The sequence below is a fragment of the Lycium barbarum genome, chromosome 6, assembly GCF_019175385.1.
Source record: "Lycium barbarum isolate Lr01 chromosome 6, ASM1917538v2, whole genome shotgun sequence".
Lineage (NCBI taxonomy): Eukaryota > Viridiplantae > Streptophyta > Magnoliopsida > Solanales > Solanaceae > Lycium > Lycium barbarum.
In genome coordinates this window covers 102686179-102708474 of record NC_083342.1, presented here as the reverse complement: position 1 = coordinate 102708474, position 22296 = coordinate 102686179, and the positions used below count along the sequence as shown (strand labels likewise).

General features: G+C 35.2%; 1 protein-coding gene across 1 annotated transcript; it reads right to left on the bottom strand.

Moving 5' to 3' along the window:
• Window positions 1-1760: 1760 nt before the first annotated feature.
• LOC132645116 (AUGMIN subunit 7) lies at window positions 1761-8134 on the bottom strand. The gene is made up of 9 exons (XM_060361899.1): window positions 7917-8134; window positions 7747-7832; window positions 6579-6640; window positions 4081-4172; window positions 3825-3950; window positions 3077-3167; window positions 2845-2952; window positions 2544-2642; window positions 1761-2199 (listed from the first exon to the last, which is right to left on the bottom strand). Exons 1-9 carry the CDS (start codon window positions 8048-8050, stop codon window positions 2002-2004), a joined length of 996 nt encoding a protein of 331 aa, XP_060217882.1. The 5' UTR covers window positions 8051-8134; the 3' UTR covers window positions 1761-2001.
• Between the last annotated feature and the right edge of the window lie 14162 nt (window positions 8135-22296).

The window sequence follows — 22296 nt, the reverse complement described above, 5'->3', positions numbered from 1 at the left end:
TACTGAAAAAAGATGTGTCTTAGGAAACCGCCAATATTTTTCTGAGGATGATATTGAGGACTTGTACTCTGATGATGATTAAGAATGTTGTGATTTTAGTTTTAAGTTTAATTTATGATTATGCTGTTATTTTGAAGAATATTATTATATTAAGTATTTTCATCTACTCAAGGTTATGAATGATGCAATTTAATTAAGTTTTTTTTTTTTTTTTTTTTGTATGAATGCTGCCATTTTGACTAACTTTGGATTAATTATTAATGAACAAGTTTAAGTATTCGTAAAGAATTTCAAGCTAATGTCACCGAGCCTTCAAACGAAAATGGCGTTCGAGCACTTTTGAACCACTAAAATGGTCATCCGAACTTTTGTGTATCCTTGATGTATTGATCCTACCTTATTAATCGCACAAAAATAAGTAGGGCTCTATATAAAATATTGAAGTCTCGGGGTCCCAAAGCATGATTAATCTATGGTCAAAGTACGTTAAAAAGTGTAATGGAAGAAGGGTTAACCAAAAGGGCCGAAAAAAAAGGGAGGCACACTATAGCGCAGTAATTTACTGCGCTATAGTAGTTAACAGAGCCGTCCCCGTTAACTGCTTTAGCGCAGTAAATTACTGCGCTAAAGGAAATTTGGTAACATCTTTTTTTTGTTGGGGTATTTTGGTTCAAAATATTTTTTTGGAGGGCATTTTGGTTCCGGAGCCTATTATTTTCACTGTCCTCGTCTCATTAACAAAAAATTCGTGTATGGGATATCTGACAATGAACTGCAAAATAGTTTGGGTGGGTTTCGGAAGAGTTGTACCTTGAGCTGACTTACGGCATGTTTGGAACGAAGGAAAATGTTTTTCATGAAAAATATTTTTTTAGATAATCAGTGGCGTCTTATTTATTTTCCGGTATGGTTGGTCATGGATGGTTTCAGACGAGGTAGGGGTAGGCCAAAGAAGTATTGGGGAGAGGTAATTAGACACGACATGGCGCAGTTACAGCTTACCGAGGACATGACCTTAGATAGGAGGGTTTGGAGGACCCATATTAGGGTAGAAGGCTAGTAGATAGTCTCATTACCCTGCCTTATTAATAGTCGCATTATCGTAGTATAATTTCTTGTGCTCTAATTTATGCTATTATGCTATTATCTGTTATTTCCTGTGCTTTGATTATTCTATGTTATCTGTGTCGCTTGCGTTACTTCATTTCCATATCGCTTTGAATCTCTTAGCCGTATCTGACCTCTTTTTATGTTTTTATTGAGTCGAGGGTCTCTCGGAAACAGCCATCCTACCTTGGTAGGAGTAAGGTCTGCGTACACTCTACCCTCCCCAGACCCCACGTTGTGGGATTTCACTGGGTTGTTGTTGTTGTTGTTGTTGTTGTTGTTGTTGTATTTGGTAATAAAGCAAGAAAGTATTGTTTCAAATATAAAATAAAAGAACTGCATGTCACTTATAGTTCAGGGTTGGGGTGGGATGGTGTGTTGGAGGATGGAGAAGAGTGAAATGTCACTTATGAAACTGATTTTCTTAGAGAAATGTTCTCCTAAAATTTGAACCAACCAAACATGAGAAAACTGAAAAACATTTTCAAGAAAATATTTTCCTCCATACCATGACCTTAGTTCCACTAGGAATAAAAAAGGTGTCCATGGTAAGACTACTATATATCCAATGTTCACTGTCCATGATAAGACTACTATATATCCAATGTTCACTGCCTTTTAACCACCTTGTAAGGAAATAGAATACAACACCCTTGCTAATTGATCAGATTTAGATACAAAAACATAGACCATTGGTACAATCTAATTGAAAACTCCTTGATCAGTTTAGATACAAAAATCATAGGCCTTTGGTCCATGTATACAATCTAATCGAAAACTCCTCATTTGACACATGACCAGTCAATTAACATCTAGCAAAAAATGTGGTGTGATTTTACAAGAACAACAAATGGTATAATCTCAATTTGCTCCAACTCTAGGTCACATGATAAATTACAAAGATGTATCTTCGCCTCGCTCACGGGCAATAGAAGCTGAAAGAATTGCAAGATCGCGATTCAAGAGTGTAAGTGCAGTTTCACATTCGGAAATTATTCTCGTCACAGAAGATGGCTCGCCAGCCACTGTTTCAGATGAACCAACTGCTACAGCTGCATGTGAATCCCGAAGATTCTTCAAGTTTCCAAGGAACTGTCAAAGATGTCAAGACAAAGGAATTACTTATGTCTATCCTCTTGAAAAGGGCATTAGTGAATCAGAAAGCAATAAACAAGACGGAAGCAACCACCACACAATAATGTCAAACAAAGCTAAACAATCTCTTCCTTATAAACGGGATGGTCAACTAAAAGAGGACAAATGTAATCTATGCTCCTATCTGCATTTGAGGTTTTATTGGCAAAACATTGAACACTATTAAAACCTTTGCCACTTTAGAACTAGCTCAGATCTTTCAAAATTAAACAAAATAGGCTTTCTGTTGATAAAACGCTAAATCCCTATCCCGAACAAACATAAAATTCATATCAAAGTACCTTCCAAAGCATCTTATATGCTTCCAATAGTCTATTGGCAGCAGGCCCAAACCCATGCAGTTGTGGTACTTCCATCATGTGGGTCCATGGACGAATTTCCTACAGTTATAACATCTCCAATATGTTATGAAGAGAATATACAAATACAAAAAGTTAGGAGGGACATATAAAGACACCGAGCCAAAGGGTAGGGAAGGGAGGATTTGATTGGGGGTTCCATCATAAAATCCCAGCCTCATAGAATGCAATCAATGAAGTTAACCGCGGGACTCATAATAGATGAATATGGAGAAAACAAAACCTTTGTGTAGATTGTGTTGAAGGACCTTGCGGTGTCTAAAAAGGATTCCAAATGACCTCGTAGTTTAGCTTCAACCTCTACATATTCCTCATCCGGGTTGTATGGATGCTGTAAGAGAAGTATTAATCATGACTTCCAGTTGAACGGAAAATATAACCAATTGAAGCTAATATAGATGCTAGCTGAAACTAAATACAAGGGAACAAAATTAGTGAGTGATGAGAGGAGTAACCTTTGATGCTAAATCATCAACCATTTCCTGAAGACTCAGAAGCCTATTTGATTGATCTGATAGTTGCTTCTCCAAATCAGATATGTCTGGCCTGCAAGTGAACTTCGATTATAATTAGATAAACAGAAAGTTACCATCTGACGAGGAAATAAAGCAAATGATATATGTTTCTTCAAGCAAAGAGGCATATACAACCTTGTTTTCAGAAAGGATGATATCTCACCAGATAACTACTGGCGAACCAGTCAGAAGTGGAACAGGAGCATCACAGTTAATATTGAAGAATACAAGCAAGAAAACATCTACAAACATAAGCAGTCTCATGCAAAAGCAAAGATTACAAATGATCATTGTTGCAGTATTCTTTCTGTTCTTTATTCTTTTCCTTTTCAAGTTCTATAATACTTTTCGGTCCTTCTTCCTTTTACCAATTGACCATTAGCTCCCCCCAAGAAATGGCTATTTTGATCCACAGACAGCACCTTAAGCAGCCAAAGCACCAACCTATTGAAGGCAGGATCTCAAGTATGGTCCCCACTAAATTGTAGGAGCAGAAGCAGACGAGATCTCAAATGGTTCTCACTTTAGGTGCTACAGTTGAATACAAATTTCCATACAGGTAATCTTTTCCACTTTTTCCTCGTTGTCAAAGCCCAATATGACTTTAACAGTTCCCTTTGGAAGAACATAACATATTCAATAACTAAATAAATCCATTGTGCAATTTGATGAAGAAAAAGATCCTTACAAAGGATAGATAGATTGGATCTGAACATCTGCCGGAAACAGTTTGCATTCTTCCGAAAAAATTTGAGCCTGCTTTTCCGCTATGGCATCAATCAATTGAATATCCTTTGCTACCTGCTCATCAACACTACGAAGAGAAAGAAACGATAAAGGTATTTCAAATATTTATTAATAATCAAACTGAGATGAAATGTGTGTTTCAGTGTATGTATAGACTAAAATCTCCACAAACATTAAGGTGTGGTCAAACGTCTAACCTCCACTCAGGGTTATCAGCATACATGCTTGCTTCCACTAGATCCACAATAAGGCGTAGCATTTCCATACGATCTTCATAACTACCCCGTCCCTGCAACAGAATCAGCATAACATCTTTTTCTTAGAAATCATCAAAAACCTCAAAAGTCTTGAAAACAATAGAATATTCCAAGCCTAACAGTACAAAGATGCTACAGCATACAATCATTGTCTGGAGCATCATAAACAGTAATCCTTATGTTTTTAACCTCAGAATATCCATCAACCAAACTCCATACAAATCTAAAGCCCAGTTGCAAGGTTGACTTTCCACATCCCAACCTAAACCAGGACTAGAAATTTAAAACAAACAGGATCAAGAATCTGCATGTCCCTTGAACTGAATAGATAACATCAAGAAGTACGTGCTTTTCCTAGAGCAGATAATGTTCATATCCTCTCCACTTGCATTTTCTAACACCATGCACTTTGTGAACACTGGGTTGGCCTACCAACAACTGGTGATAGTATTAACTAGCATGACAAGTTCTTCCATCACGCTCTATATAGAAGTATATTGATATTTTTCAAGCATGAACCCGGTTCAGCGTATTTATTACCATTCTTGTTATTAACATGCTATCTACATTAAAAGCATGCATCGGGAATCCTTGTCTGAAAAATATTTGGTTGCAGATCTTTGATCAAGTGAATATTTCTTTGACTGGCTCCATGTTTGCCATATGTTGAAGCTCAAAGGGTGAATAAGTTTTATGTGCCCAGAAACAATGGTGATAAAAGAAAGAAGCCTTTTAAGTTCCAAGTTTTTTATTCAACTGACTCCTTGTTGTTGCTGTCTCCTTGAGCCAGCAACAACAAATGCAAACAACATCTCTTTTTTTCATCTTCAGTAAACTAGTCGCTGTTTGCATTGTTAATGACATTGTTTATTTTATCATACTGACTAAGAGCTTGTCGTTTTCCACATGTTTGTGTCAATTAAGATGAAATTACGGTGCCTACCTAGTCTTCAACCTCTCTTATTCAATTTACCAAACACACACTGCAGTATAACACAAACTTAACCCCACTGAGACGTTTACCCAGATCATAGGAAGCCCCGCAACCTTCAAATTGTGGGAGGATCTTAATATTATTAGTTCCAACATTGACACAAATCTATTTCTCAACCAAGACATCCGTAAGTTCTGCATTCTCTTTATCTCTCTCAAGCCCTGAAAGAAATATGACATAGTATAACAATTACAAACAACATCTATTTCATACCAGTAGGTGTCTAGAGGTTCTGTCACATTAAAATGGACAGACGCTTATAAGTGTGAGTGTCAACCAAGCCAAAGGAAATACAGTAACCCCTGTAATTCCTGAGATAACTGCAAAATGTACCTTAATATGATCCAGATTTAATAGTAGTGCTACTCCTATCAATTCTCCATGAACTAATTAAGGACAGATGAACCCTAGTTTTGAAACTTTGAGACCATATGAAATGCCATATTGACCTGAGACGGCAGTCTTAACCACCAAAATTTAAGCCATCATCAACATATATAAAGATTGATCCCTACACTACAGATAATGATGCGCTATGGTCATTGAGAAATCCAAATCTTTCATTATTATTTTTATAACGGTGCTGCCAGGTCAGCTTGCATACCGTCAACTATTCTAATGAGTACCTGCTACCTCCCACCAACATGAATGCCAAGTAACTCTGCCCACCACAATTTAGCTAGATCAGAGAAACTCCAATTTTTTCATTTTAAAAGGAGGATCCAAAAAACTTTAAGTTCACCTTGCTTAAGTCCACGTACAGTTTGTTAAATAAGAATCATACGCCCAGCCAAAAGGGAATTCCAGGAACCAGAAACATTTTAACCAGGCATTATGAGCAATCCTAAGGATTTTGCCATCATAACTTGTCTTCCACACCTAATTAGAAAGCTGCCAGTTTCTTTTTCAAATGTTACCTTAAATTTTGTTACGTGTTTTCTTATTTATATAAAAAAGTCCTTTTATAGCCCTAAGAATTAACAGCAAAAATTGAGATCAAGAGTCAAAAGGGAAGTACCTAGCCTTAAGCAAGGAAGGTAAAGTAAAACACTTTCAACAAATGGATCAATGTCATATTTATCCCTTTGTTTGAGTAGATCCAATTAGTTTAGCCTTCAATCAGAAATTATGCGAAATTTCTTGTCATTACTCCACAAGCTAAGAGATACAGATTTTAAATTCTTCCAATAACCAAGTACAGTATGGCCTATGATCAGTAGGGGTCAGTGGCACTCAACCAGACTGACAATAACTAAATGCTAAAAATGCAGATGATTGAAAAGTGCTTGAGCAAATTTTAACGAGAAACATGACTAAATATGATTCAGCATTTCATTTACAAGATGCCGAAAATCCAAATACATCTACCAATGGCACATTACATACAATGGAGTACACTATGCATCTAAAATTTAAAAAAAAAAAAAAAAGCAATAAGACGCACTTGGATTGCTTCTGGATCAACAGTAGTAGTAATGCCTAGAAACTTTGCAATCTCTGCTAAATCTGCCAAAAAGACACAAATGTACCTGATCAAAGGAGGCATAAGAAGCAGTATTTACACAATAATTTCCAACAATTACTCAGGATCTAACCGAAAATAAACATTTTTTCTGATTACTCCAATGAAATTTCATGACTCTCATAAGGGAGCCAAAAGAAAGCTCTTTACTAATTATCGAAAAATCTAAACCCATTTGAAATTGAAGAAATTATCTATACAGATATGTCCGTACTGTCTTTCGAAAACAGCCTCTCTACCCCACAAAGGTAGGGGTAAGGTCTGCTTACATCTTACCCTCTCCAAACCCCACTTGTGAGATTACACTGGGTATGTTCTTATTGTGGTAGATATTTCATACTAAGATCAAAACTTCAATTAGAAAAATCAAAAAGGATAGCACTGCATTGCCAAATTAATGCACCAGACACTAGAATAACGATCCCAGTGTTTCTACTAAGTCCCTGTGTGATCCAATTAGGAAACAAATAGTGCCCCAGTTGCTAAAAGCTAGTAGCTTTTATCCATATGGATCCATTCACCAAATAGTACACCAATTCAACATCAAACAAAAAAGGGTTTAAGAAGGGTATTGCTAAATGCGATACACTGACCGATCAAAACAAAAAATAGAAAAGAAAATGCTATACATTGAATGCAAGAAGTCTCCTCATCGCGATCACTCCGGATCAAACTGAAAATAAACATTTTCAAGGACTTTCATAAGGGAGCAAAAAGAAAGCTCTTTACTGATAATCAAGAATCAAGAATCAAAACCTATTCGAAGCTGACGAAATTATCAAACAGATATATCCATACTAAGATCAGAACTTCAACAAGAACAATCAAACAAAATGCACTGCATTGCCAAATAAATGCACCAGAACTATAATTCTGACCAATTTCCAACATCAAACAAAAAAGGGGTTTAATAAGGGTATTGAAAAAATGCAGGTTCATAGGCTAGTGGTTTAATCCCAGTGTGATCCAATTAGGAAACAAATAGTACCCCATTTGCTCAAAATTTGTAGTTTTTTTTCTTTTCCCATATGGATCTATGGTGACATCAAATTAAAAAGGGGTTTAAGAAGGGTATTGAAAAATGGTATACACTGAATACGAGAAGTCTCCTCATCACGATCGACAGCATCCCCTTGTAGATTTTGTTGAGAAAATGGTGATTTATCCCCTAATAACCTGTTAACTCAGAGAAAAAAAGGAAGAATAAAGATATAGGTAATGGTGAGTTGTATGTAATGAGGAAAGGTGGGGATTATTTACTTGAAGAAAAGCCATTCAAGAAGAGCGTAACGTTCCATGCCGGCAAAGAGAAGGGACTGGGAAGGAGCATTGGCTCGTGGGTAATTCAATGTCCCCAATTTCTTCTGTATTTCTTCCATTTGCTTTGCTGCCATTCCCCACTACTTCAGATTCTGAACAGGGAGTTTGAATTTCTCACTCGGTCTCTGTGTTTGAAAAAGATTGGACAAAATGTACTAGGAAAGTGTTTTAAATTGAAATAAACTTCAAGTGAAGTAAAAATGTTTCAGGTATAAATTATTATTATTATTTCAATTGAAACTACTTCTCACACTAGTATTTTAATTCTTTTCGTTAGTATTTACAAAACATGACAATCAAATCATTATTTGTAAATATTGAAATTTTAATATTTGAAAAATAATGTATTTGATGTCCAAACATACATTAAAAAACTAGACCTTTTTGATAAGGAAGAGTTTGTATTTTACTTTGTAGAAAGAATGTACACTTATAAGGGGAGAGAAATTATGAGATTTCAAGCTCAAATTATAAAAAAGAATATACTGGGTAATTTCTTTTTATCATGTTTTCATAAACAGAGTTATGATGGGTAGCAAGTATATGGTGTAATATAAAGATATGCGGACGCTGATCTAAATACCAATATCATGAAGAAAAAAAAAATACAAGGCAAGCTGAGAATAGATTGGGAGATTAAGCTCCCAGTTGGCCATAAAATTTTTAACATATTTTGAAAACAAATTTCAAATCCCAAATTCTGGCTCAAACCTGCTTTGAGCCATGATCTATGTTTTGGCCTTTTAAAAACAATCCCAAACTTTTGAATTTTATACAAAAGTCTCGTCTATTTATGACCTAACTAATTCTATCTATCATGTTCCTCCATTAAAGTCGTATTTACCATGTTTCCACAGTTATAGCAGTATCTTCTATAAAGTGAACGAGCTAAGTTGTGTCCAAACAGTAGAAAAAGTAATCCTAAGGAAAATTGATTTGTCAATAGTAGAAATCTGCTGCGAATATAAAAATGGATCTTTGTACTGTAATTTGAATTATAGTAGCTAGTAAATGTGTTATTATCAGTTGTTATTAAAATATCATGGTCTGCATTATTTGGGAATAGCAAGTATGTATGTTTTGTACGATTGAATATTCTTGATAGTCTGTAGAACTTATGAGTATAAGTAATGTTTCATGTTTTTCAAAACTAAAAGTGAAATATGTTTTGAAAAACTATGGTCAAACACATTTCCAAAACTTAAAAAGCTTCACCCAAATCAAGTTTTTTAAAAAGAAATTGGGAATTTATTGCTAAACGCTAGCTTAGAGTATATCCACTTGTACAATGGCAATTCTATTTCTTATTTCTCTTCAATTTTAAATCATTATTTTTTAAATATTGAAATTTAACACTTGAAAAGTATTAAAATAGTATTTTTTTTATAGGTATCAAAAGATATTTGATGTCCAAACAAACATTAAAAAACTTGACCTCTTTGTTTTTTCTAAAAGAGTTTATAGGAGCATTTTACTTTGTAGAATGCTTATAAGCAAGGCAAGATGACGAATCCGGAGCCTAAAAGGTATAAAAATACACGGTCTTTACCAAAAGGGATGTCTAAAAATTATTATACCAAAATGGGTATATCGTGGATCAGCCCACGATATACCCCAAAAAAAATTCCCTGTGTCAGACTTGTCAACGAAAATAAAAAAAAAAAAAATTACTTGTATAACGTGGACAGATCCACGTTATACAATATAAATTGTATAACGTGGATCAGTCCACGTTATACAATTATAACTTGTATAACGTGGATCAGTCCACGTTATACAAGTTATATTTTTAACGTGGATCAGTCCACGTTATACAAGTTATATTTTTAACGGATTTACTAATACTAGGTAAGACGTTGCCTAAATTTAAATCATATTCGGTTATGTTTTTAATAAAAAAAAATTATTGATTTTTTTTTATTTTTAAAGCATGATTAACTCAAATAAATATTTTAACACATGCAAATAATTAAATGTGTTATATATGCGAACAGAAATAAAAAATTAAATATAAGTTAAATAAACGTCACACATTAACTGAGTAGTAAATGCTAAATTACATACTAACTATTAAACGGCACAAGACATGTTATATATTCTTGGAAGAGTATATAAGGAAACAACAATCGTACAAGTTAAGAAAAAACACAAAAACCAACAAGCAACAACAACTACTGATTTCTGTCGGGGCAGCGATTCTTGTTATGACCTGTTTGTTTGCACGTACTACACTTTCTAGCCATGCGAGCAGGAGCTATATCCATTTCATTCCTCCTTCTAGTTGTACTCCGCGCTCCTGAAGTTCGCTCGTATTCAGTGTTTGCAATTAAACTGAAAGGAGAAGGTGGCCAATATGCCTCATCACCCAACGGTGAAAAATTTCCACTGTACGTTTGCTTATAAAACCTGCAACTATAGTACTTGCTAACATAGGTCTTTGGTTGAATTCCGCGAATATCACAAAATTTAATTGCATGTGAACATGGCATATGGTAGTTTCTCCACTTTCCACACGAACACTTTTTCCCTTCGGCAGAGACTTTATGTATATTTCCGCCCTTACCTTCGTGTGCAAATGTCAGAATCTCAAAGACCCCTTCAGTTTCATTGTATTGATGCATGTCAGTATGCTTTAGGGACCTCTCCCAGTATTCATCAAACTTCTTTTCAACAGCGCGCGGCCAAAACTTTTTATCCGCAATCAACAAATTAGCAAGGGTGCTTCTCTCAACAAACCGATCAACAAGATTTTTAAACGTATAACGGACCATAACAGTAACGGGCAATCCACGAGCTTTCTTCAATAAACCGTTGTAAGACTCGGAGACATTCGTTGTCATAGCCCCCCACCTATGACTGTTGTCCTTATGCAATGTCCATTTTTCCTCCGGAAGAGCTTTTAACTACAAATACGCTGGAGATGACATTGTTTTGATTTGTTCCATCCTCATTTTATACTTCTTCTTCTGGTGCTCTGTAGCCGCCAACCACATTAGCTTCTCAAGGTCACTGCTGAGGAACTTTTTATTGAAGTTGCTTTTCAAATGCCGAACGCAAAACCTATGGTGTGTGGATGGTGGTTGTAACCAATCATGTGTTTAGACACATTGCAAGATGTCCTGATGACGGTCAGAAATAAGTCCAATTCCTTGTCTCTCACGAACAATATGTCTCCATAACAACACAAGGAACCACGTCCAGGACTCAAAGCTCTCACGTACAACAATAGCATATGCAAGTGGAAAAATGTTATTGTTTGCATCAATTCCAACAGCAATTAGCAGTTTCATCTCATACTTACCGTACAGATGAGTACCGTCTATTGAGATGACAGGCCTGCAACTTTTGAATCCATCGATGCTTGGTTTATAAGCCCAGAACAAAAACTTGAAGATGTTCACCTTGCATTGTACTTGATTGGTGCTCCCACTCAACAACGGTCCCCGGATTGAAATATTTTAAGGCAGCCATGTATCGGGGCAATGTCTTGAAAGAGGTTACAAAATCACCAAATACCATTTCAATAGCTTTCTTTCGCCCCTTTTGTGGTTTTCTATAACTAGGAGTAAACAAATGCAATCCTTTTATTTTTTCCTGAACTGACTTAATACTGATGTATGGATCGACCATAATATATGGTATCAACGTAGTAGCAATTAGGTGACTGCTCAAATTGGAATGATGCTTTCTGTAATCATCCGTCTGACAACGGTGGTGGAGATCCGCTTTGCCTACCTTCCACATACCACTTGAAATTTCTCTAAAACGGATCATCCACTCACACCCCAACATATGACGCTTGCAAATAATCCTCCAAAATTTACCTTTGGACTGATCACAAATGAACTCTTTCTTTTCTTTGAGACAATATTGTCTCACTGCGCCTTTCATTTCCTGCTTGTTCTGAAATAACATACCTAATTGTATAGTACAAGGAAAATTATCAACCCCTTAAAAATGGTCCAACAAATAAAAAGAATATTCATTGTCACCATACTAACCTGATCTGATAAATTCAGGTTTTTTACAATCCCAAAGTGCAGATCGAATTGGACCGTCATCTCTCATGAAGGCAAAATCATCCGGGCCTTCTTTTGTGTTGTCCAAATATGGAATCGCATTAGAATGGTAGCTAATGTTACCATCACTCGGAGTAGTAATGTCTTCATAAGAATGACCATCACCATCAGATGAGTGATCATCATCTGTTTCTGTGTGATCTAATGGGATATCACTATCTGACTTATTGGAGTGATCATTAGCTACATCGTTATTGCTCACAATTTGTGTGAGCTGAGTCAATACGGGGTTTTCTTCAAAATCGTTACACCTACATAAATAAATAAAATTAAAATTAAAAAAGTTTATATTAACCCCAAGGACAAATTAAAAAATAAAAAATAATCAAAATAACATGCCGATTACAAAATGAAAAATAAAAATAAAGTTATATTATAAAAATAGTACATGAGAACTAAATAACATGTTGTATTCTTTTTATTTTCCATGGATGAACAATGAAAGGAGGTTAGTTAGAATAAGTAGGAATTTATGCATTTCACGTCTAAATGGTTCTATTATTCATAGCAATTGGTTTACTATAAAACACTTAACTGACATATAATGTTAATTATTTTTACTTGCTATGAATATGTAAATATTATTATATTATTGTCTACTTACGTTTTTTCCCCTATATCTAAAGCAAAATGCTATTAGATAACACGTTTTATTTGCAGTATAATAATTTACATAGTTATCCTGAAAGTTATATTATAAAAATAGTACATGAGAACTAAATAACATGTTGTATTCTTGTGATGATTAAACGCACAAAGACATTGAATAGAACGTAAATGAGAAAGTTTTCATAAAACATCGTTATATTTACCTTTCTGTAAATGACTCTACTTGAGTAGGGTGATATCGAACTATACTCCCGCCACCTAATTCAGTTGTATCTGGAGCACTACTCGGTCCAGGAATATCACAGCTCTGCATAGTCCAACCAAAGTTTCTTGTTTCTTGTTGAAGTGTACCTCTTTGAAGCCCAATATTCATAGCGGGGAGATACGTAGTACCCCGAATATCAAACTCATCGTCAGTGGGTGCTTCAACATTAGTAGAGCGTTCAACAGTTGCATACATGTCAAGTATGGCTATACTGATATGATTGCTAAATATATCAGGACTTCAAAGAAATAACGATAAGGAGTCATCGTTCGAAATAAGAGTTTCCTCGTAAATGGGAAATCCCCTAGCCCTAATTGATGTTGGATATCGTCCAGTGATAACCACCGAAAGGTTAGGATCAGATATGGCCATTTTGCTTATGAAAACATGTTGTAGACGATCGTATTTGAGGGAAATTGGAAACCTTTGTACGGCTCCCGGACGACGGTTATATCTCATTGAACCTTCTTCGTACACAACTTCATCACCCCAATATAAATTAACTCTTACATAATTTTCCACCATATTATTTTCAACAGAATACAAAAGTAAAAATTAATGGAGAGTGCAAGAGAGAAGTTGAGAGTTCGTCACAAATGAAATCTACAATAGAGAAGTGTAGAATTCAGTGAGACATACAAATCTGTGATTTTATATAAAACAAATGATTCATGGATTTTACTGTTTGATTTTACGCAAACCACGCTTGATTTGATGATTGCATGGCAGATTCGACGACTGCATGCTTTCTGCGATTTCACACTAAAATTTTTACAAATTATTGATCGTTTTTACTTTTACAGCAGCATGCGTGATTTAACGACTGCAACGATTCTCTGGCGTAAAAAAATTTCGCGAACCAATTATTAGAGGAAAAACGTTGGCAGCCAACGTTGCAACAAAATATGAATTGTTGCAAAACGTTGGCTGGCCAACGTTTTGCAACAATTCAATTTTGTTGTAAAACGTTGGCACAATAAATAAATTACACACATTAAGTATGCAGAAACGAGGTGAACCAGAATTGAATAAAAATAGACAGACATTGGCAAATAAAAACAGAAACTTGTCCATCTTTTTCCGAATTCAATAAAGTTTACATACTAATACTTCAACATCAAGTTACCCACTATACAATAAAAATTTAATTTTTACAGTGTCCCTTTTTCACCCCCGTGCCACACCGAGTTTGCCGACGTTCTCGTTTTGATCTACGTTGGTGAACCTCCTCTTGTATCACACCTGCATCCTGTAAATGCCATAAAAAAATAAAAGTTATTTTTGTATGATAATTTTTCGTAGCAATTACTTTGATTGTCTACGTAAAATCGGGCAGCATCTCCCCTGTAACAAGAAGTTCCTCCAATACCATATACCAACACAAACAACCAAAGCAACCAAGACAAAACACCACATAACAACCACAAGTCTCCAAAAACATTGAATTAAAAGCTAACCTGTGACTCTAAAGTCTGTACATCCGGCACAGGAATGTGTGAGGATCCAACATCAAATGCCATGGGAGACTATGCAAAATAAATAATATAGACACATAAGGTAGCCATTACTTTAAACAAGATACAAGCTATTTGAGTGGTTAGAATACTCACGTCGGTAAAACTCAGTCTCCTCCCAATTGAAGAGCTCTGTCCAGTGAATGCAGGTAAAGGCCCCTTAGTCATCCCATAAGAGCTGCTTGTCTGACCACCAAACTGTTGGGCCATAACTGCGAGGCTAATAGGCCCAGACGATGCGAATTCCTGAAAAGGCCCCTCACTTCTGATTACCGCTGGTGATTGAACCTCGGGAGCAGACGTCGATGAGCTGGACATAAAATCTATTATTGGGTGGTATGCATCATCATTTGCAGGAATCGTTGAGCTGGGCATATCTTGATCAAAACGAACCTCTTCCTCATCAACCAACTGGTGATCCACGGGACCTCGACCCCGTCTGTTACCTGATTGGCGTCCTCTACCACGCGCCGCAGGTCTTGGTACATTAGGACGTTGATGACGAGACACTTGCACAGTAGGCGGCTCAACATACTCTGCCGGTGGTGTATAATATGGAGCGAAACTCAACATCGTCCTCAGAGAGGCAGCAGCCATGGACTCTGTATTAATGTGGCTAAACATCTCTGCTATTTCCTTCACTTCATCAGACTTGGTTGGATCTTGGATAGTCTGCTGAGCCAACCTGTACAATTCTTGATGTCCTAAAGCCTAAAAAAAATTGCAAGATTTGATAGTGGTCTAAGACACATATAAAGACATCAAACATCTAATGGAATGTAACGTACGTACCAGTGCCTCATGCCTGCCTGCCATGTGTTGGTATCCTCTATCCACTTTATGCGCAGGATTTCCTATGAAAGTGCGCGAGTGACGTCGATACCAACAAAAATACTCTGATAGTGACTCTGGGTCTTGAGTTTCATACTCGGCCAGAATTAACCTTTCTCGACGATTTCCCCACAAAAAGTCTGTTTCTGTAAAATATTGTTGATCCTCCACTTTTATAGCATACCGCTTGTCACGTTTGTAATGAAAAGGATCAATCTCAGCACATGGACCCGGAATATGTTGCTTCCTACCAAACTGTCTGAGAACGCGATCTACCATGTGCCACTCTCGATAGATCCCACAAATAAGGGGAACTTTCGCCATCCAAATATCTCGGCCACGCAGACACCACTGAGGGAGTCTATTGATGATGGCCTCTGAATAAGGCTGCCACACAAACTACGATAGAAAGAACATAAAATTACATGATAATAAAATAAATAAATTACACATAAGAGTAACTATTATATCAAAACGTCATTAACAACCATAATTATGATAAAATACCTGGCCATCTATTAGGTTGTCCAATACATTCCTACATATGGGTAAAACATCACGTGCCTCATTTTTGCGGGATTTACGATGAGTCCACCTTCGTGCAAGAGCCGTGTGTGGCGGAAGAGCCCTGCATGGTGGCTGCATCGGTATAATGCACTCCCAAGCCCAAACCTATATTAAAACATTAAAATAAATACATAAAAACCTTATAACTATCAAATAGGACAATCAAATAAAATTATATAATTTTAAAGGTCATGTACCTGCAATAAGGAAATGAATCCACACACATCCTTGACTTTCCTCAACGAAGCGCGGCATAAACAAGTATACAAATATGACAATGCAGCCGCTCCCCAAGCTTGTTCACTCATTGCTCTAAGGTCACGCATGTCAAGAAAATAATCTAAATTAAGTAAGTCACCGGACTTATCCGGAAATATCGTGCCGCCACAAAGCCATAGCAAGTACAACCTAACCCGCTGTTGCACATCAATTTCTGGGGTCTGATCTGTAATGTCATCTAAGCCTCTAATATATTCAATTAATTTATGTACTTCTAACCTACTAACACCATTAAAACAACCCAGACCGGGTGCCCAACCAGTAAGCTCATGGATCAATTGTTTCCACCCACTAATATCTATATATCTAGCATTAAGATATTCAAGGGATTACCATCAACAACCAAGCCAAACATGACCTCGATATCTTGTAATGTGATGGTCGCCTCACCTGTACGCAGATGAAAGGTGTGCGTCTCAGGACGCCATCTCTCTATAAGTGCAGTGATGACTGCCCAATCATATGATACACATCCTACCTCTACTACTCCCCTAAATCCACACAGGCCAAAGTAGTCAAGGATGCGAGGATGAAAAGGATGACGCCTCACGTGCTTCCAAAATTCAGTATCCGCGCGGCGAGGAAACAGGCATCCGGTTGGTCCTCTGAAGGAACCATCCCACACAGCCTCTGATCGATGCTTCTCCTGGAGTGTTAACACATCGTACACTTCTGGCCCTGGATGTACGCATACCTGTGGAAACTCCATACCTTATATAAAAAAAAATGAAGTCCAGATCAAGCTATTTGGAGTAACTCACTATTAAAAAAAAAAAATATTCCAATTTTAGCTGAACAAATATGCACTGGCTAGATAAAGCCAACTTCCATTAATACCTATAAAGTATAGACAAAATAATTGTCCACCCACTTAGACTTAGGTCCCGTATAATAAAGCATTATCATGACATTTTAAGTATTTTTTTTTTTTAGCCTACTGAGGCATCAATTAAGTTTCACTTTTCTGGCTATATAAATATCACATTAAAGGTACAATGAAATATATTGTATAACAATCCATAACAAAATATATTGAATAACGTGGAACTGTCCACATTTCACAATTATACCAAACTTCCGAGCATAGGGAAGAAATTACAGGTTCTGAAGTCATAAATTACTATGGTAATGCATAAATACATCAAACAAAGCAACATTCACAAAATGGGAGGAAAATAATTCGATCCTTTATGACACATTTCACAATTCTTTTCTCCTGTACCGAAAATGTCATCATCGGTCCATTATTAGCAATATCCACAGTTCCACAATGTTTTAAGATAGTCATCAATACTTGTAAAACGTGGACTGATACACGGTATACAATATATTTTGTATAACGTGGATCAATCCACATTTTACAAATATCCACAAAAATAACAAAAATAACAACAACATAACAATCCATAACAAAATATATTGTTTAGTTATTCAGATCTTTTATATAACAATCCACAAAAATAACAGCAATATAACAACAAATTTCTTCAAAAGTGCTACTAAACAAATCGGACCTTTTATATAATAATGCTTCTAACAATCATATTTTAAGTTCAAATTAAAATAACACAAATAACACAAACGTATTAAAATAACACAAATAAAAAATAAAAAATAAGATATATAAGACAAACAGATCTACATCTACTATAAATATACAATATTATATGAGTTAGAAAAAATACCTTAATTTAAATAGTAATAAAAGATAAAGATGAAAAAGTTGCTCCAAAAATTAGATTGTAATGTAGGGTTTAAAAAGAAAATAAATGGAGGAGAAGGACAAGGAGAAGGAAATGGAGAGGTAGAGATTCTGTAAGTATTTGCAATGGAGGAGAATGGAAGAGAAGGAAGAGAATGAAGCGGCGGAAGATGAAATATTTTAGGGCAAAATTCGGATCAGTCCAAGTTAACATATAACTTGTATAACGTGGACTGATCCACGTTATACAATATAAATTGTATAACGTGGATCAGCCCACGTTATACAAGTTATAATTGTATAACATGGATCAGTCCACGTTATACAAGTAAATTTTTTTTTTTTCGTTGAATTGTCTGACATGGGGAAAAAAAATTTTTGGGGTATATCGTGGATCAGCCCACGATATACCCCTTTTGGTATAATAATTTTTGAACGTTCTCTTTTGGTAAAAATCGTGTATTTTTATACCCTTTAGACTCCGGACTCGCAAGATGACACCCAACGAATGGGAAGAAGAACCATGACGTCAAATGAAAGTGGAGAAAATTATGAGGTCTCATGTTTTTAAAAATATTTGGTGATCGGTTTAAGTTTTGATGAGCAAAATTATATAGTACTTTTACTCGTGTGATGTAGCACGCATTAATGAAATTATTCAGAGACCTCCCTCCAGGTTTCGCTTCGTTTTACTCATCTCCCTTTAGATTTACGATATTCACTTATCTTCTTTATTTTAATTTTTTTTGGAACAGTACTTTTAACTTATTTATTATTAATATAAAAAATTAAAATTTGACTAATTTATCCTTTTTAATATTAAACCCTTTTAATTAATTTTTCTTTTGGAATATCTTCTCTGTTACAAGTTCCTTAAAAATAAAAAGGAAATCCCTTACTCGAAAGCCCTCCCTAATTTTCTCTGCTAAAATTAGTTTGACGTTCTTCTTCCTCTTCCTCATTTTTTAATTGCTTCAGTTTTAGAGTTTCATATGTAAGAGAATCAGAGCAAGCTCCAAAATATGGAGACAGTGATAAATGCATTACATCAATTACAGTATGGTATAGAGTATAAAGAAGATCATGTTTCAGTTTTGAGGCAAAAATTGAACAAAATAAAATGTTTTGTTTCGAATTCACGAAAGGGGTAAGGATTAAAAGATGAATAATTGGCACGGAGTTTTTGTTGACAAGTCAGTTTCCAAATCCACGTTGCCTGATTCTTTAAGACTAGTTCATAATTTCAAAAGTTGTTAATTGAGTAAATGAAAAGTGCAAGTAGGGATTTGAAAAATGCAGCAAATCAAATTCGGTGTCTTCTGATGTTATGCAGAAAAAGGGCACCGTGAATAGGGGTTTCAATGGTACGGTTCGGGCGGTTATTTTATAAAATTTATATCATATCAATTTTTCGTTTATTTTATTTTGTAGAATCAACAGTAGACTTTTCAAAACCGTCCCATCATCTCGGTTTCTCTTCGGTATCGGTACGGTTCGGTTAATTTTCGGTATTTCTTTTTAAAAAAAGGAACATCATGTTATAGTCACTAGTAAAAGCTAAAGACACGATATCATGCATACTTAGGACTTTGACAAAAACTCTCTAGATATTTTTACTATTTAAAAGGTGGTGAATTAAGAAAACATGAAAGACGACAAGAATAAAGATTAATGGCATAATTTTATAGTAGTGTAAATCAATGTTAAGCAAAAACAAAAAAGTATAATTTAGATCGCACGAGGGGGCGAAAATCAATCAAGATGAAACTCAAGAACTAAGTCTACTAAGATTAATTATCCAATAAGAGAAATTTAAAATCATACAAGAGGAAAGATATCTAATATTTTGTAACTTTCTATCCAAGATCGTTTGAATACCGTAGCTTACAAGCTAGTTACTATTCGACACGCTAGAACTAATTCCTTATCCCTTGTTTGGTTAGTAATCATGGGATAAGTTATCCCAGGAGTAAAAATAGTTCGGGATAACTTATACCTGTCACAGGGTGGAATTAGTTATTCCGGGATAAGGAAGAAACCTCTTCTTTTTAGAAATTATCCAATGTATAATACTTTTAGTCCAACATACCAAACAGTCAATAAAAAATAACTCCAGAATAACTAATCCCAACATAACTTATCCCAACATAATTAATCCCAGCATAACTTATCCCAGCGTAATTTGTTTTTGAACCAAACGACCCCTTAGAGTTGGAGCTTTAGGTGTTAATTATGTTGCCGGCTTGTAGTCGTTTTTATCATCCCGAACCCAAGGCGAAAAATTTAATATTGTATTATATTTAAGTTTAATATATATAGAATATATTTTACACATATAAACTTATTCGGTACAGTTCGGTATTTTTCGGTTTATTTTTGTAAAATAAAAAACCAACCTAATTATTTGGTACGGTTACAAATTTATATAAAAATCAGTCGGTTTTAATAAAAGAAACCTAAAAATCAGTTCGCTACGGTACGGTTCGATGGGTTAAGCTGGTTTTTTGAAAACCATCGACACCCCCTAAACGTGAATAAACATTTTTGTCATATGTTTGTAGGAATATTTAGGGTATTTTATTTGGATGACCTTGGATTTTGTAATGAGTTACAGTGTATGGTTCGATATCTAGTGAAACTTATCTTATAGCTGGTGTACTCAGGTAAAAACTTGGAGATGTAAGCATATATTTTCCCTTCACTGAATTCAAATTTAAAATGTAGCATATTTATGATGTTTTTATTTTAAGGGATTTTTCTAAAGAGCATTCTTACAATATATTAGTAAGGGTAAATTAGGTATATTGATATTTTTATATTAATAATAAATAGGTTAAAAAAATTATTACGAAAAATTAAAATAAAAAAAAGTTAGTGCAATATCGTAAGTCAAAGAGGAGGTGAGTGAAACAAAGCGAAATCTAGAAGGAAATCTCTGAAATTATCCCAAAGTATAAAACAAGGCAAGATGAGAATAGATCGGGACATTTTAGTATGTCCACTTTGTACAATGACAAATTCTATCTCCAATTTGTCTTCACTTGTATTGGATTAGCTGTAACTTCTACTTTCACGCATGTGTAACCTACAAATTAAAGATTAGGATGAGAAGTGTAACCCGTAACCTAGTTTTTTTGGGTCCAACTTTGTGAAAATAAGACTTTTTTTTGCACGGAGTGCCCTTCTTTTGGGCTGGTCTTTATATTTTGCCTCTCATTTATGCCTTCTATAATTTTTGCCCCTGTCACTTATTTAATGAAAGTTTTTTGACGAAATTACCCTTACCTCATTAAAACCCTTTCTATTTCGTCATTTGCCCTTTTCTTTTCTTTTTTTGCTTCTTCGTTCCTCCTCTGTTTTGTGTCTGTCTTATCTGTTCTAAAGTTTAGGTACGAATTTGGATCTTTTACTCGTTTCAATATTTGTTTTTATGTTAAATTGTTGTTTGTTGAATTGATATCTTTGTCTTCGTCGTTTTTTATATTAATTGATCCTTTTTTATTTAAAATTGTAGTGTTTTGTTACAGTGTCTGTATGATTTTTTGAACTTTAGTTTCGTTCCCCATGTATATATTCTGGTTTTTTTAATGTCGTATTATGAATGTCGTAATATGTTTTAGCTGATTTTGTTATGCGTTTTGGTTTTCTCTTTGTTGAATCTTTGAAGTTTTGCCTGTGAACAACTATTTTATGTTGTTGCTGTTGTTTTTGTTTAATAGTCTGGTTTTTGTGAAGAATGTGTTTGTCTGAGGCAACATATGCCGGGTCCGGCAGAGTTCTTGATTTTTGAAACTGAAGTTATGCCGGTTCCGGCATAAAGTTATGCCTGTTCCGGCATAAAGTTATGCCTGTTCCGGCATAACTTCATGAATTAAGTTAATTTATGTGTGTCTTGGTTTTTTGGTGTTGTCTTGTTAATAATTTTGGTTTTTATGCAATCTTTATGTGTTTTGGTGTTGTTTTGTTAATAATGTTGGATTTTTATGCAATCTTATGTGTTTTGGTTCTTTCTTCTATTATGCAGGTATTTGTGTACGAGTCTAGGGGCTGATTTTTTATTATAGTATATGTTAATTATTTTCATTCTCATTTTTGGTTTATTCTTATGTAAACTCTTGGTTTCTGTTGACATTAATTTTTCTTTTATAGGAGGAACGTCCCTTGGTTAAGTTTGAACACTAGGTTGAAGGAGGTGGCATGTGGAGTGGTGATTTTCATTTTCGGAGTTTGATTTTGTCACGACCCAACCCCGTGGGATGTGACTGGTGCCCGATCTGGACACCCGTACCTACCTGTTTACCAAATCGACATAGTCATAGTTTATTCATATTCAATATATAATAATTAACACAGATTTTTTTTTAAATGGTCGCATATATCACACACATCATACTAAAGCAGAAATATCTACAAGCCGTTGAGGCCATCGTAGCGAACCACAAACGTAACCGAACAACCGTGACCCACGACCCAC